Genomic DNA, 13405 nt, shown 5'->3' on the forward strand with positions numbered 1-13405 from the left:
TAAATGCGCGCCTGACACTAGTTTGCATGCTTTGGAATTTCAACCTGGAACTGATACCGGACAGTGATAACTAGTTTCAACAGAAGACATTATCCTTCTAAGACAAGGGTCCATTGACTGCAACATTGAAACGTGTCTAGAGAAGTGACAACGCATATGATGCGTGAGATTACACTGATACCCTCCATACGAGACCTCTGCTTTTGTCATGGCCTCGGCACATATTGAGCATTTTTCATAGGCAACATCACGAATACTTTGTGAAAGGACTTAACAGCCTCGCTATTTGATACATTATAGAATGCTTCACTTTGTTCTTAAGCGATGCTGTCTTGTGCAGCATTGGTCTGGACATAACTCCATGACAAGGTGGTTCACAGTCCATCTCCTTAGCAACATTGATCGTGGTTTCTACACTATATCCAAGTCCTCCGAAAGTTTTCCAGCACGAAATCGGCTGTCTCTTGAGAAACTAAGCCAGCTTCAGCGGCTTAACTGGACCAGCCCAAGCCCGAAGTCTGGAACCATATAGCTGGATAAGTGCAACTACACCAAATGCAGCGACCACGACCACAGCTTGTAATCCAAAGCTGAGAGCGTAACCTTCCTTTTCCGCCCAGGACTCCACAAAGTATGGAACGGCAAACCCTGCTCCTACTCGAGCCATGTTGATGAGCGCGGACACCTCACCAGAAGCTGACGGATAACAGTCCAAGGCAAATGCCACTGTAGCAACCGAAGTAACCATCAACCCAAAAACGTCCATACCCCAACCAAACACAATACCAGCTACACTGAGTTTGTGTTGTAGTGTGACCCCAACAATAACCAGGCCAGGGACCATGAACACCAGGCCGACGTAAGTTGCCCAGAGTCGTACTTCGGGGACAAAGTACCCCTTGGAGCGCTTGCTGTATACTCTGACGATAAAATCATTGAAGAAATGGCCAAAGAGTTCGCCAAGGAGGACGCCCGCCAGAGGCGAGAAGAAGACGAAGCCCACAGACACTGGTGGTAGGCCGTATCCACCCGCAGCACTAGGTGTGCCAAGCAAGATAACAGAGGAAAGGTAAAGCCCGATCATCCACATGAAAATTGCTGCATAGAATAGCATGGTCAACATTATGACCGGCTTGAGAAACACCTCAAAAAGGCGCAAGTATGAGCTCGCAATGGTTGAAAAGTAGTTGGAGTGGTGCATGAGCTGCCAAACGCCAATAACTCTGAGCAAACGATTGACATGGCCCTTTCCACGAGGAGGCTGTTGGTCGACCGGGACCATACGGTTGTAATAACTTTCGTCTCCGAAAGCGAGGATCATGCAAAGCAAGGCCGCCGCCCAGGCGAACACACACCAGAAGATAGTGTGCCATTCTGCCGTCTCACCAATGATGAAGTTGGCAAACATAGGAGCCAGGAACGGCGAGCTTATATATATCGCATACCAGATGCCAATTTTCCGCGCATGCTCGTGAAAAAAGAAGCAGTCTTCGATGAAAGCGAGGCCGATTGTCTGTCCTGTACTCTGCGTTATCCCCTTCAGTATGCGCATGGCGTAGTGGGTTGGGAAATTAGGCGCCAGGACACCTCCCAGGGTGAAGAACAAGCCGAGAACGCTGGACCAAAAGAGGACAGGAATTCTTCCCCAAGCATTGAGTAGGGGCATCCAGACGATTCCTGAAACACCGCACATAACCGCGGCGAGGGAGTTGGCATGGTTGGCGGTAGCAGGCGAAATTACCCATTCCGTGCCCTGGAGGAAGACAACCGCAACGCCGGAACCGGCCCCAAAGTCGCCAGCAAAAGAGCCAAATGAGATCAAAAGCAGTGCCATGTGTTTCTTGAAGGAGCTCCAATTAAGAGGATCATCTGGGTCCTCAGATGGTTGGGGCACCAGTATAGTCTGTGATTTTCAGCAACCTCAGAAATCACAACCAGAGTCTTTAGTCACCTACACGACCATCTTTGGCAAGCTTGAGGTTTGGATCGATATTCTTCTCATTGCGGGTGCTGATCGTCAGCAGGATCTCGCTGTTATGTTGCTCAATCTGCAAACGTTAGACTGAATCTTTGGAAATCGACAACCTTGTTACCTCGCTCACGCTATGTGGGACCGGCTCCTCGACTCGCTCTTCACTGTGAGGCGAGACTACCTTGTCCGCCATGGCTCAGACGTGGTTTGGGTCAAGTGAGTACTCTTGCTCGATGAAAAAAAGTTTGTTCCCAGAGTGTGAACACATAAAATTGGTCAAGAAGGAGTATCGAAAGCCCTTGAGTAAACTGTCATCCAAATGAGGCCTTTTATACGAGAAAACCTAGCTCAAATTCCGTTAGGAAGGACATGCTTGGATGAGCTTAATGAAAGTCGAGCCCTCAAGCAATCTCACCTCCGTTCAATATTGCTAAATCCGGTATCTCGTCTGGTCTCTGTCCATGCACAAGCCGTCCACGGGGAAGACAAATGGATGGAAAGTGGCACGGCAGGTATCCGGGGGGCCCAACCTCCCTTCAGAGCTCAGCCTGCAAACGATGTCCAAGATTTGTTCAATTCTCCGCCCTCGCCCATACTTGCAAGTCAGTAGCTAGGTTAACTCACCATTGCGCTGATTGATCACACCTAATTCCTGGGGAGATTAAGCATTGGGGGGCAAATCCGCGGCTTGGAACCACGTATGCAGATATCCGCGGCAGTCGGCTCCACAAAGCCAAAAGCCTTCGGACAAGGCGGCGGAATGAGGTAAACAGAGTCCCGGGGGAGATGATTTCACACCCGCAAGCCCGATACCCGCCGAGCCGCTTTGGCATTGCAGCCACGGCACCTCGCTCTTGTAAGTGAATAGCGGAAACTTCAATGAAGAATGCTTGTGGTTAACTATGCAGGCACTGCACTACCCTGTCACCAAAGTAGTTGATTATCAAACCACCCGTGATCTATGGACTTCTCCCAACAAACCATTTTAGAGCGAGAACATGCCGTCCTACTACTCTAAGAACAAATCCTCACCGTTTGTTGAGGGAGGAATATTCTGCAGCTTTAACGTCAAGGGTATCTACAAGAGAGTCTGCAAGAGAGACTGCTCCAGAGAATGAACGCGCAGGGCATACAGGAGAAATTCCTACGATGAACAGAGGCATTCTGCTCGAAATGCACAGCAACCGTCTCAATCAAAGGCCAGTCCTCCGAAGTCCGCACCACAGGTCGGTCTGGCTCAAGGCTCTCCTTTACTTCCCCAATCCTATTCTCGATTTCCTTGTTCAAATGCGTAATTACTCGTTTTTGTGCAGCTAAACCGTAGAGGCTTGCCTTGGCAGCAGCTATAATCTGTCCAGCCGTTGTCAACACGTCAATAGAGCGTTTCAAGCTGGTCAAATTGTTGTCGTCCCCTGCAGGACATACAGTACGAGTCCCTGACCTTTGCAGTAAAGATGCCGCTGCCACGCTGGCTTGGTCGCAATATATGCTATCAAGTCATCTTCTCAGCAAGAAGAACGAGGCTGCGATTTACGAATGCCTAGTCGCCTTCAAGCGGTGGCTTATTGGAAGCATGAAGCTCACCCTCCGTGCTCACCGAGCAGCAATTGCCCTCTCTCTTTCAGAATGAACCGATCTCACTGTTTGACTACTTTTGAATTAGTGTTATAGACCATTGGCCTTAACAAAGTTCTGGATGTGCTCATATGCCTTGAGTGCCGAATAGTGGAAGTTCAATCCGTGCCCCGTCTCTGGAGCAAGATACCAGCTGGACCCGTTGCTCACTGCCGGATAAAACTTGTCCTTGGCGGCAGCTGCATTGTTGTATGGCAACAAACAATTCCCGTGACAATTTGGCAGGTCATTCTCTCCATTTACCACATCAATATGGCCGGTAAAGTTTGGAGAGAATGAAGAGATCCCGATCGTCAAGAACTAACCATCTGTGAGGCCTTGTTTGGTTGCTTCACCCAGATTGAGGAGTGCCGAGTCTAACCCTGGTTCCCTGAAGAAGAAATATTGGTTTCCCTCGATAGAATTGGCGGTGAAGTATCCATTAGGTAGTCCTGCAAACCGGAGAAGCTGATTCTGTGAGGCGATCGTCAAATCTAGACCTGAAAAGGCGATGAGTACACCACTTTCGTCTGTTGAAAACCCGGTCAAGACTGCTGCGTCAAGGCCACACCCGTCACGAAGTGGGCTTGCACGTGAGGTCCATTCGACTCACCTTCCCTGGAGCGGTCGGGCACAGGCCTAGTGAACCAAAACCCTGTTTTTCAAAGCAGATGTGACCCATTTATTACACGTAAGGCTACATTGTATCGAAAAATCGTACTAGATGGCCAGGCAATAGCCCCACCCACAAGGCTTTATTTATCATCAGCAGAAGTGAGGCGTGTCGCGAGTCTCACGATATTAAGAGGAATTCTTGGATCTATAAAAGCTCAGACTGATGAAATAGACGGGTTGGAAACACATTAGGGAAACGAGAGAATGCTCTGCAACGATAAATACGAGTATCGAGGCGGAATTGGAAGAGATAGGTTGCTAGCAGATGATACTATACGTATTGACCAACACCAGCTTTTTCTGTAAATAGGACGCACCGACTCCTCAGTCGTGGATTGGTAAAACATGAAAAGGATTTACAAGGTATCACTGGAAGATCCCGCAGAGTTCGTCATGGTTGCTTTATAGCAATTGCCCTCTCGAGGCACTCTGGTAGCCTTGCGACTCCACGTCAAAAGGTTGACCTTCAATATGCCACACTTCCTCACCGTCCACCCATTCATCCTCTTCAACAATAACTTTGACTTTTATTCCCCACCCTTCCTTTCCGCCAACCCAGTTCTTCCGTTTCCCCACCTTTTGAATGACATGCAAAAGGTCTTCCAATACAGGCTTCCGCATTAATGGATCGTTAGGAACTTTGGGAACGGAGAACTTCAATTCTATTCCGTTCTTGTTGCCGTGCCTTCCTAAACCTGCGACCCATTGAGCAGAGATTTTTACTCGAGGCTCTCCCTCCTCCATAACCCCAGTAGGATACACCCTCGCTACTGTCATCGCTACCTTACCGATGTAGCGAGTCCACCAGACTTCCTCAGGCGTGAGTATGTCGCTGAGTGCTGTCTTGTAATCAGCCTCACGGGGAGGTAATTCACCTTCGAATCGCTCCTCAAACATGAGAGCCAGAAGAGCTCGATCGGAGTGTGAGACTCCATGTGCTGAAGCTAAGATCCCAGTTGTAGTGCTGGACAGAGCAGCGCTCGAAGAGGATTCTTTTGACACGTCTGAGTATTCGAAAAATACGTTGGCCAATGAGCGGATGATGTCAGTCGAGATTGACCTAGGGAATGATCTCGGCTCATTGCCCATCGAAATTGGAATGGCGGATAGCAATAGATCACCCAAGGCCATAGCTGATGGCCTCGCGTATCGCGCAGTAGCGACTTGAAGTGGGTGTTCCCTCCGAGTATGAATTGGTAGCTCCTGAAATAGGACGCCCTCACGTACTCCACCTTGACAGAACTGTGCCTCCTTGATACCGAATGGAATGGCCTCGGAGAGAACGTTGACCAAAAATGCCACGGCCGGGACTTGAGCTCGTCTTCTATCGGAGATGCGGAAGATTTTATTCGCCGTGTGTGCAATGTGTTTCAGCTCCTCGGTGCTTTCGAAATGAACTTTGTCCGCCTTGTAGCCGTTGATGATTGAAATGGGATAATGGTGGCCATGCACTTGGCTTTGGTAAAGCAGGAGGTATCCCCAACCCCGGAAGCCGCCACCACAGAGATAAAGTTGAAATCCTCCGTAAAGTCTGGCGATGTCAATTAATTCTTGTGGTATCTCCAAATTGCGATACGCGTCCAAAAACTTCTTCTTCATGTCTTCCCGAAGTTTGGCAAGTGCTTTATCGGCCTCCTCCTTTGACTTCCCGGCTTTGATGTCATCCAATATGCGAGTCATTGCAGCCGCTCCGTACGGGAAACTAAAGGCTCCTGCTGGGCTTGTTTGGACCTGGCCCTCACGAGAGACCATCCAGCTGATCTGGGTGCTTCCCCCACCAAGGTCCATCACGAGACCGCCGACGTATGTAAAGCTGCTAGCTATACCCATTGCACCAATTTTGCCCTCTTCGCCCTTCGGGAGTACCTCAACGGTCAAGCCAGTTTCCTTTTTGATTGCAGCAATAAATTCAGCCGAGTTCAACGCCTCACGAGTTGCCTCGGTGGCAATGATACGGATTTGATTTTCCGGGACCTCAAAATCACCGCAGATAATCTTGAAACGCAGGAATGAAGCAATAACAGCACGAGTAACAGAATCTGGAATGGGGATTCGTTTCCCTTTCAGGTCGAACTGGGCGTCATAGAGTGAGATTGCTGACCTGTGGACGTGAAGAGTCGGTAGTATTCGTGATGTAGGTGGCGATAGATCTGATATGGAAAACCGGATCCCATTGCTGTCGCACCATTGAAGTTAGCAGCCTTGCAGTTCTAAGACCTGAATACCATGCGCAAAGAAACAGTATAAGAGGAGGCAACATTGCAGTCGGCATAGGATGCTCTACCTTCCCATATCAACTAGAGCGCGAAGATACGGTCTCCGGCCTTCCATTCTGCTGGTGGAGATCTGTGTCATTTTCTTACTATGTGAAAGCCAGTATCGGTGATTGAACAAAAAACAAGAGTACGTGAGCTTAAGAGACAGTCCGCACAGGAAGTGGATAATCGAGTCTCTCTCTCATTGAGCTGAATGTTGGTCAACATTTAGCAGTTTTCTTCGACTAAAGCTTTCGCCATTCTCTGGCCATGCTTGGTTTCAGCTGGCAAAACTAGGCGACTCGTACTTTAACCCATACGGTCTATCTCCAATCACATCCAGTAGAACACCTTCTTGGCCTGGTCAGGGAGTATTGACGAGAACGGTCCAATTGGACTTCACCGGAACCCTCAATCAGTTGTGAGTGTTGCTTTTCGGTTATCCTAGGTGCGCAAAGACCGTCCTGGGGACTGTGCACTTCAGCTGACAGGGCAATAGAGCGAACCCCTCACCAATTACCAATGCTTCGACATTATTAATACGAGGGTTAAGAGTATGTTGTGGCAGCACACCGAAAGAGCCTACAAAAACATGTGCAGCTGCGGAGCAGTCGTGCTAAATGGTCAAATTGCCGGTTCCACAATGTCCAACAATCGTCGGCGACCCCTCTTCGTTCATCTTTGCAAAGTGACTGCCGTCCCTTAGATGGCTACTATCATGAAGCATTTTGAACCTTCGGTTCTGCAGGCACGCCCCTAGGGAAGTTAGATTCTGGACAACTACAACAACAACAACAACAACCAAGGACTGGAAACCGGACGGTACTTACGACTCTGCACTACCGAGCGATCTCCTTTCGCGGTCACGACTCCTTCCCGATGTGAAAGCATAGGCTCCCTTATTCGATCAGCTATTTGGGTCCTGAATATGCGGAGGAAGTGGTACTTACCAGACATCCGCTCGCCAACCAAAACATGCCCCCTACAAATGAAAAGGCCAACGTGGTTCGCCAGTTTGCGCAGTAAGTTGTGGTAACAATGCCCGGAGTTAGACGGCCAATGGGAACTGTACGCCACCAGCCTCCCCAATAATAACCCCAGTCATGCCATAGCCAGTATGAATTGCATCCATCACCAGCGGTGAGCTGTTTTGTAGATCTTAGCAAGCGGAAAGAAAACGAGCCATTCGGCCCGTCGACCATTTTCGAAGACTTACGTTGGTCAGCAGCCCGAAGCAGACCATCCAGCAGATGAAAAGGGCAAAGTCGAGAGGGAATGCCGCAAAGGCGTGTTTGAACGGGGGCAAGAGGACAAGTGAGAAGAAGATACTGATCCCGGCCAATGCCACCGCATAGACTAGTCGTGAGTTGTAGCGCGCGTTCGCATCGTCTACCAGATGCAAGTAGTATCCCCCGATGCCACACACAACAGCCGCGCAGATGAGCTCCACACCGCGCAGGATCACGTTGCAAACTTTCGACCCAGTACCCATGTTACTTGAGGGAGAGAAAGATTGACTATCGTAGTAGTGTTGAGTTCAACTTGGCTCACAGAGAGGTGGACTTGTCACGTTCAGGGCTAGCAAACAATACTGCTGTAGGATTGAAAACGACAGCGGGGGCGCGGGGGGATATCTTTCTTTATAGGGGGGCACGTCTGGAGTATGTCACGCAAATACTTGCGTTCAATGACGGTGATAGGTCTACTGCTGCCAGGTTGGTGGATATTGAACTTGTGGACTGTGCTCTGCTGAATTGAACTCTATAATGAATACCTTGCTCAAGGAGGGCCAGACAATCCAATGGTCACATAGGCAACTGCTACCAAGGCGTTAGAACGGCGTTGGAACTAGTAATGCACGGACGACCCTGTGTTGATCTTGAGAGGTTTTCTCGTCCCTGCCACATGTGTTCAGGTAAGCCCTCCGGATATACCTCCAGGAGCTATACGAAGTAATCCCTGTCCTCGAAGGGAGGAGACACCCAATACATGTGACCTACTGACCACCCGGCACCGGGCACCGGGCACCGGGCACATACTTTGTAGAGAACAGCCTTCAGCGGTTGGCTTGGCAGAGGAGGTCCCACTCAATGTTCAGTGGTTCAGTTGTAGTCGCAGTTGCACGAGTTGTGACAATCTTTCCCCGACGGTAAGCCGACTTCTTGGAATCACGCCACTATAACCGTCAACATCGTCTGCAATTAGGTTTAAATTGGGTCCTTGAATATTCAGCTCCCGTACTCGGGATAAATCTAAGGTAATGAATGGGTAATGTGGCTTATTTATTAGCACCAGACCACCTTTGACTGAGATGACTCTCCCCAAGTTAAGCGAGGCGACGCGATGCGCGAGCCTCCACACGCTAATCAGGGAGCTCGGCCTGTACGACTAGGCCGAATTGGACCCGCAGCCGGTCCGAGATGGCCGCTCAGTAAACGAAGCGGCATGATCGATTGACGACTCAGCTTCCTTGCGCTTTGCCGTCATCCATTCCCCCAACGGTGTCCAGATCTCAAGTTTCTCCGCCGGCGTCAATGTAGCTGCCAAACCACTGGTGGAAGTGGCTACGAATGTCTTCGCACCGGGCCATAATACGTCTTTGCCAGCCAAGACCCTTCCCAGCTGCATTTCTTCATCCTGCCACCCCCAATGGAAGCTGGGATCTTTGAACCTGTGCTCTCCTTTCTTCATTATCCAGATTGCCTCCCAAATACTCTTGCCCACGATCACCGCTGCTTGCGGACGGAATTCGGCAATCTTCTTATCAAGAATAGCAGCACCTTCTTGCATCTCTTGCCTTGTCAAGCCATCACCACTTCGCGTGGGCCGAGCGCAAATGTTGGTGTTCCCAATCTGATACAGGTCCATCAAATCCCTCGTCTCAGGAGGCAAGTGCTTCTTCGGCGTGATCCCACTGGCATGAAGGATATGCCAGAACCGATTTGATGGATGCGCATAGGCATGCCCAGTTGCGGCTGTCATGAGTCCAGGATTGAGCCCGATCATCACCAGCGTTAGCCCAGGGCGCAGACTATCCACGAGGTTGCTGACAGGGTTATGTGGGTCTTTTGCAGATCGGTCCTTGGTCGTACTCCGCTTCTTCTTTGGCCTTGGAGCTGCAGCCTCAGGCGTGGGTAAATGGATGCTCGCTTGTTCTCTACTTGTGCCGGTCTCAGCAGCATTTGAGCTTTGTCGCCGTCGCTTTGAACTGGATCGGGGGTCGGAAGCAGACCCAGGGACCACGCCGCTCCCATGGGCCGTAGGAGAGGTTGCGAAGCGGGGAGATCTTCGTGGCGGGAACATAGATCTAGGATCCGAGTATTCGAATTTCCTGAGATGTGATCTGAAGAAGTCTAGGCTATCATGAGCATGTTGTTCGAGATCACACCAGGCTCCAGGCTCCAGGCTCCAGGCTTTCACAGCATACCTTGAGTCTCCTTCGACAGTGTGTCTGAGTCACTGGCGCCAGACTCACCGGTTTCACTACCCCGGTTATCCATTATTCGTCATTCCGCTACTCTTTGATCGTAGGAAGGGCCGGCGAGCTCGCCAGGTAGCTGCTACTCAATAATCATAGCTTGGAGCGCTATGAGGCCGTCAAAATGGCACTAGCATCGCTTCGTGGGATACATATTGCTGCACCGCAGGAGGCACCACGCCTTTGTCGATACGAGTGTGGTTGTGCTCAGACCGATGCCAAGGCCGCACCAGCCGGGAAGGGTTTAGCGTAGGTCGAATGGTCCTGTCTCACGGAAACGGCGATCCGACACATGTGACTTTGGCTCCTTCCCTCCTTCCATGGATTCCACCGCCTCGAGGACGACGTCTTACTCCTGCATGCAACACTTTGGCACATCCAGTTCCATACCATCTAGGTGCTAATTCGAAGTGCGACGTTGCGGCCGCCTGCTGAATCAATATGTAAAGTCTGCGCTCAATTCTCGCGTGCTCTGGATCGGTAGCGTTGAAGCCCGAAATGGGCACAAGTGCTCTGACATTCGTGCAGCGTGGACCGCAGTCAGAGTCTTCTTGGGCAGCCCAAGTCGCGATAGTCCGGGATCGTAGTCCGCTCCATAGCCAAAAATTATGAGTGCCATCTCCCTCGTCAATCAGTAATCCACTTTCCGTAATGAAAGTGGAAGTTTTGGGTGGATCGCAGATTGTGGTAGATGTTGCAAGTCTCGTAGACCGGGTCTCTAAAGACTCGTCTGTGGCATAGTCGAGGAGGAAAATCAATGATTGCCAGGTACCAAGGTCCTCAGTAGGCCGCTTTTGGAAGAAAAGGTCCTCGGGACATTTCTCTAATTCGGCCTGTGTTGGATCCTCAATCCATTGAATCGTAGCTTCGCCTACGCGCCCGTACGCATTGGAAATCATCTCTTGCGTGCTACCACTGGATACGAATGCAGCCACAGGACTGTTGGGTTTGAACTGTACCTCGGAAAAGTCCGTGACGGACACCTTACCTATTGAGGTATGTGTTCAGCAAGATAATTAGAAAGTAGTAGTTCTCGAAAGAGCAAGGCTTCCATACCTTGTTCTGAAACATAAAGAGAGACATCCGAAACCCCAGGAGCAACAATCAACCCAAGTATGGCCACAATAACCTGCATAGTGAGATTCAAGATTAGGGAGACCGCACAGTACCATTGGACCTGAGTCGGAAGTTTCTGGCCTTTCTTTCGACCCGCACACAGCAACTATGTGCTGGTAATCGTGCTTTCACACCTCATGACCATATCAAACTGCTTTAGATCAAAGTATCGCGACGAGAGGAGCTGCCACTGAATGTTTTGGCCGAAACCCTTGAATGCAGAGCTGTGTTGTGCACCGAGTAGTAGCGATAGACCTATGTTTAGCACATTGAAGGCTTGTACGTCGGTGGACTTAAGAATCTCCTTTCGTGAGTAGTATACATAAAGACTAGCTAATACAGCACAGAGGGCTGAGGTGATGGCGACCTGCTAAAGTCTGCTAATAAAGACTCTCCAGCACTGTTTCCTTCTGTTGAACACTCGACAGGTATTCGAGGGATAAGGTGTTGTAGCTGTTCTTTTGCGCGGCTTGTGTTCCCACGGTTCCACAATGGACACGTTGGATATCAGAGGCGTCAGCTTTTCCATTTTTTCAGCTTTTGCTTGAAGATTTGAGGTGGGGGACAGTTTTGCATAGATATACCCATCCAGACGGAACGAATACGAGAGCTCGACTACTGGACTGATAAACGAAGGCCACCAACCTCAGCTGCCAAGGCTGGATTGACCTTGGGCCAGCTACCATTCAGACTGTGCCGCACACATAAGTGTTTGCTGTGGTTCTAAGCCGGTAAGAGATTATTGATCTGGATGTGCATAGATTCCGGACGCACGATGTATATCCAAAGTGAAACCCAGTGGCAGAGGCCGTGGACAAGAAAGGCTTCAATTGTTTCTGCATTTGACAGTCAGGCCGGGCCGTTCACATGCGCTCCATGAAGGAAACCGTATCGAGCTGGCATTTCCACAGAATGGAGCGTCGCTTGATCCCTATTTGGGTCCTTTAGATGTCATGAGCCCTTTAGTTGAGCTGATTTAGGATCCTTCTGGGCCTCTTTCCTCCGAGCCCGGTTTCTGCATGTTTGAATAAAGAAGCCGCAGCAAGCCGGTCTTCCTGTTCACAATATCAAGTGTGCCTTGGTCTCTTTTTGAGCTCTTCCTGAGCCTTGAAGGGGACTCCTTTGGGCCCTTGTATGCTGGCCGAGCGGCCCAGGCCCCTCACATGCTTCAACGCAAACCGCGAAAAGCTGGCCCTTTCACAGCATGGGGTTCCCTTTTCGTGAACCCTTTTCTGTGCTCCGTCCCACACCCCTTTGGGCCCTTTGCATGCGCGGATTCATGGCACTTTGAACCCTTCCACTGACCTAACTTAAACTCCCTTTGACCCTTCCTAAGCCCTGATCCAGACTCTTCTCACCACTGTATCCTGATTCAGACCCCTTTGAACCCTTCTCCGCCGGCCGAGCCTCCGATTTGTCCTGTTTCTCGGCGTGCTCGGCAAATAGCGGAAAGTCTCGGCAAGGCTGCACTACAGTGTGAAAGCTAGGGGAGGGTCGGGGCGAGGGTCCATAGGTCCATGAGTATATAAAGACCTCTTCCACCCCAAGGAAAGAATCCAAAGTATCATTCGCAAACTAGTGTCCGGCTCGATCGCTTCCTGATTTCCTTCCTGCAGAAGTGTGGCGTGTGCATTTTCTGCAGTGACCTTTTGTCCTTGGACGTCTCACATGTCTTATGCCGTGCTGTCCGCGCCCAGTCATGTCCGAGCCGCAACGTTTCAGCCGCGTCCAAACATCTCCACAAGCCGCAAACACTTCACCCAGCAAGCAGAAACAGCCGGAAGCGACTCATTGCTTCCAGCACTTGCTCGACAACGAGCTTGGCACGTTTTGAACAGTGAGTTTGCCTCTTGCCTCGGCGAGTTTGCACGCACTGCTAGCTCACTAGCCCACGATCCCTTGCCTATAAATATCTGCTCCCCACCCCAACCTTCCTCTTTCTTTCTTTCTTTCTTTTCTTCTCCCAATATATATAATCAAACAGCTCCGCTGACGGTGGTCAGTGTCTCTCCCATGTCCTCGGAAGGACATGGGCAGAGCTCTTTCCTTGTGCGAGTGTGTGTGCGTGAGACAAAGGGTATGTCTGTGTTCGCTCTCTTTGCCTTTCGGCTTCTTCCTTTTGCGTCTTGCCTCAAACCTTTGAGGACCGAGCTGATAGACGTGAAAACAGGACTGTGAGGGTTGCGGTTCATTGAGCCGCACTCAGACAAAAAAGTGGTAAAGCGGCCATAACAGCATCGAGGTACGATGTCTCATCCACCCAGCGGATCTCGGACCTACCTGATCCGATCGCCT

At 50.3% G+C, this 13405-nt stretch overlaps 6 protein-coding genes across 6 annotated transcripts; all 6 read right to left on the bottom strand.

Moving 5' to 3' along the window:
* Positions 1–472: 472 nt before the first annotated feature.
* Positions 473–1834, bottom strand: A1O9_10731 (uncharacterized protein; the record flags this gene model as incomplete). Its single annotated transcript, XM_013400419.1, has 1 exon — positions 473–1834. One exon carries the CDS (start codon positions 1832–1834, stop codon positions 473–475), a length of 1362 nt encoding a protein of 453 aa, XP_013255873.1.
* Positions 1835–3637: 1803 nt separating this feature from the next.
* Positions 3638–4147, bottom strand: A1O9_10732 (uncharacterized protein; the record flags this gene model as incomplete). Its single annotated transcript, XM_013400420.1, has 1 exon — positions 3638–4147. A coding segment is annotated over one exon (240 nt), but the record flags the coding sequence as incomplete, so codon positions are not given.
* A 516-nt stretch (positions 4148–4663) lies between these two features.
* On the bottom strand, positions 4664–6449 carry A1O9_10733 (retrograde regulation protein 2; the record flags this gene model as incomplete). Its single annotated transcript, XM_013400421.1, has 2 exons — positions 4664–6334; positions 6363–6449. The coding sequence occupies 2 exons, from the start codon at positions 6447–6449 to the stop codon at positions 4664–4666; spliced, it is 1758 nt and encodes a 585-aa protein (XP_013255875.1).
* Positions 6450–8904: 2455 nt separating this feature from the next.
* On the bottom strand, positions 8905–10016 carry A1O9_10734 (uncharacterized protein; the record flags this gene model as incomplete). Its single annotated transcript, XM_013400422.1, has 2 exons — positions 8905–9869; positions 9944–10016. The coding sequence occupies 2 exons, from the start codon at positions 10014–10016 to the stop codon at positions 8905–8907; spliced, it is 1038 nt and encodes a 345-aa protein (XP_013255876.1).
* Positions 10017–10263: 247 nt separating this feature from the next.
* On the bottom strand, positions 10264–11129 carry A1O9_10735 (uncharacterized protein; the record flags this gene model as incomplete). The annotated part of the gene is made up of 2 exons (XM_013400423.1): positions 10264–10982; positions 11051–11129. 2 exons carry the CDS (start codon positions 11127–11129, stop codon positions 10264–10266), a joined length of 798 nt encoding a protein of 265 aa, XP_013255877.1.
* A 105-nt stretch (positions 11130–11234) lies between these two features.
* A1O9_10736 (uncharacterized protein) lies at positions 11235–11675 on the bottom strand (the record flags this gene model as incomplete). The annotated part of the gene is made up of 1 exon (XM_013400424.1): positions 11235–11675. A coding segment is annotated over one exon (195 nt), but the record flags the coding sequence as incomplete, so codon positions are not given.
* Positions 11676–13405: the final 1730 nt, after the last annotated feature.

This window comes from Exophiala aquamarina, assembly GCF_000709125.1.
Source record: "Exophiala aquamarina CBS 119918 chromosome Unknown aczIA-supercont1.14, whole genome shotgun sequence".
In the NCBI taxonomy this organism is placed as follows: domain Eukaryota; kingdom Fungi; phylum Ascomycota; class Eurotiomycetes; order Chaetothyriales; family Herpotrichiellaceae; genus Exophiala; species Exophiala aquamarina.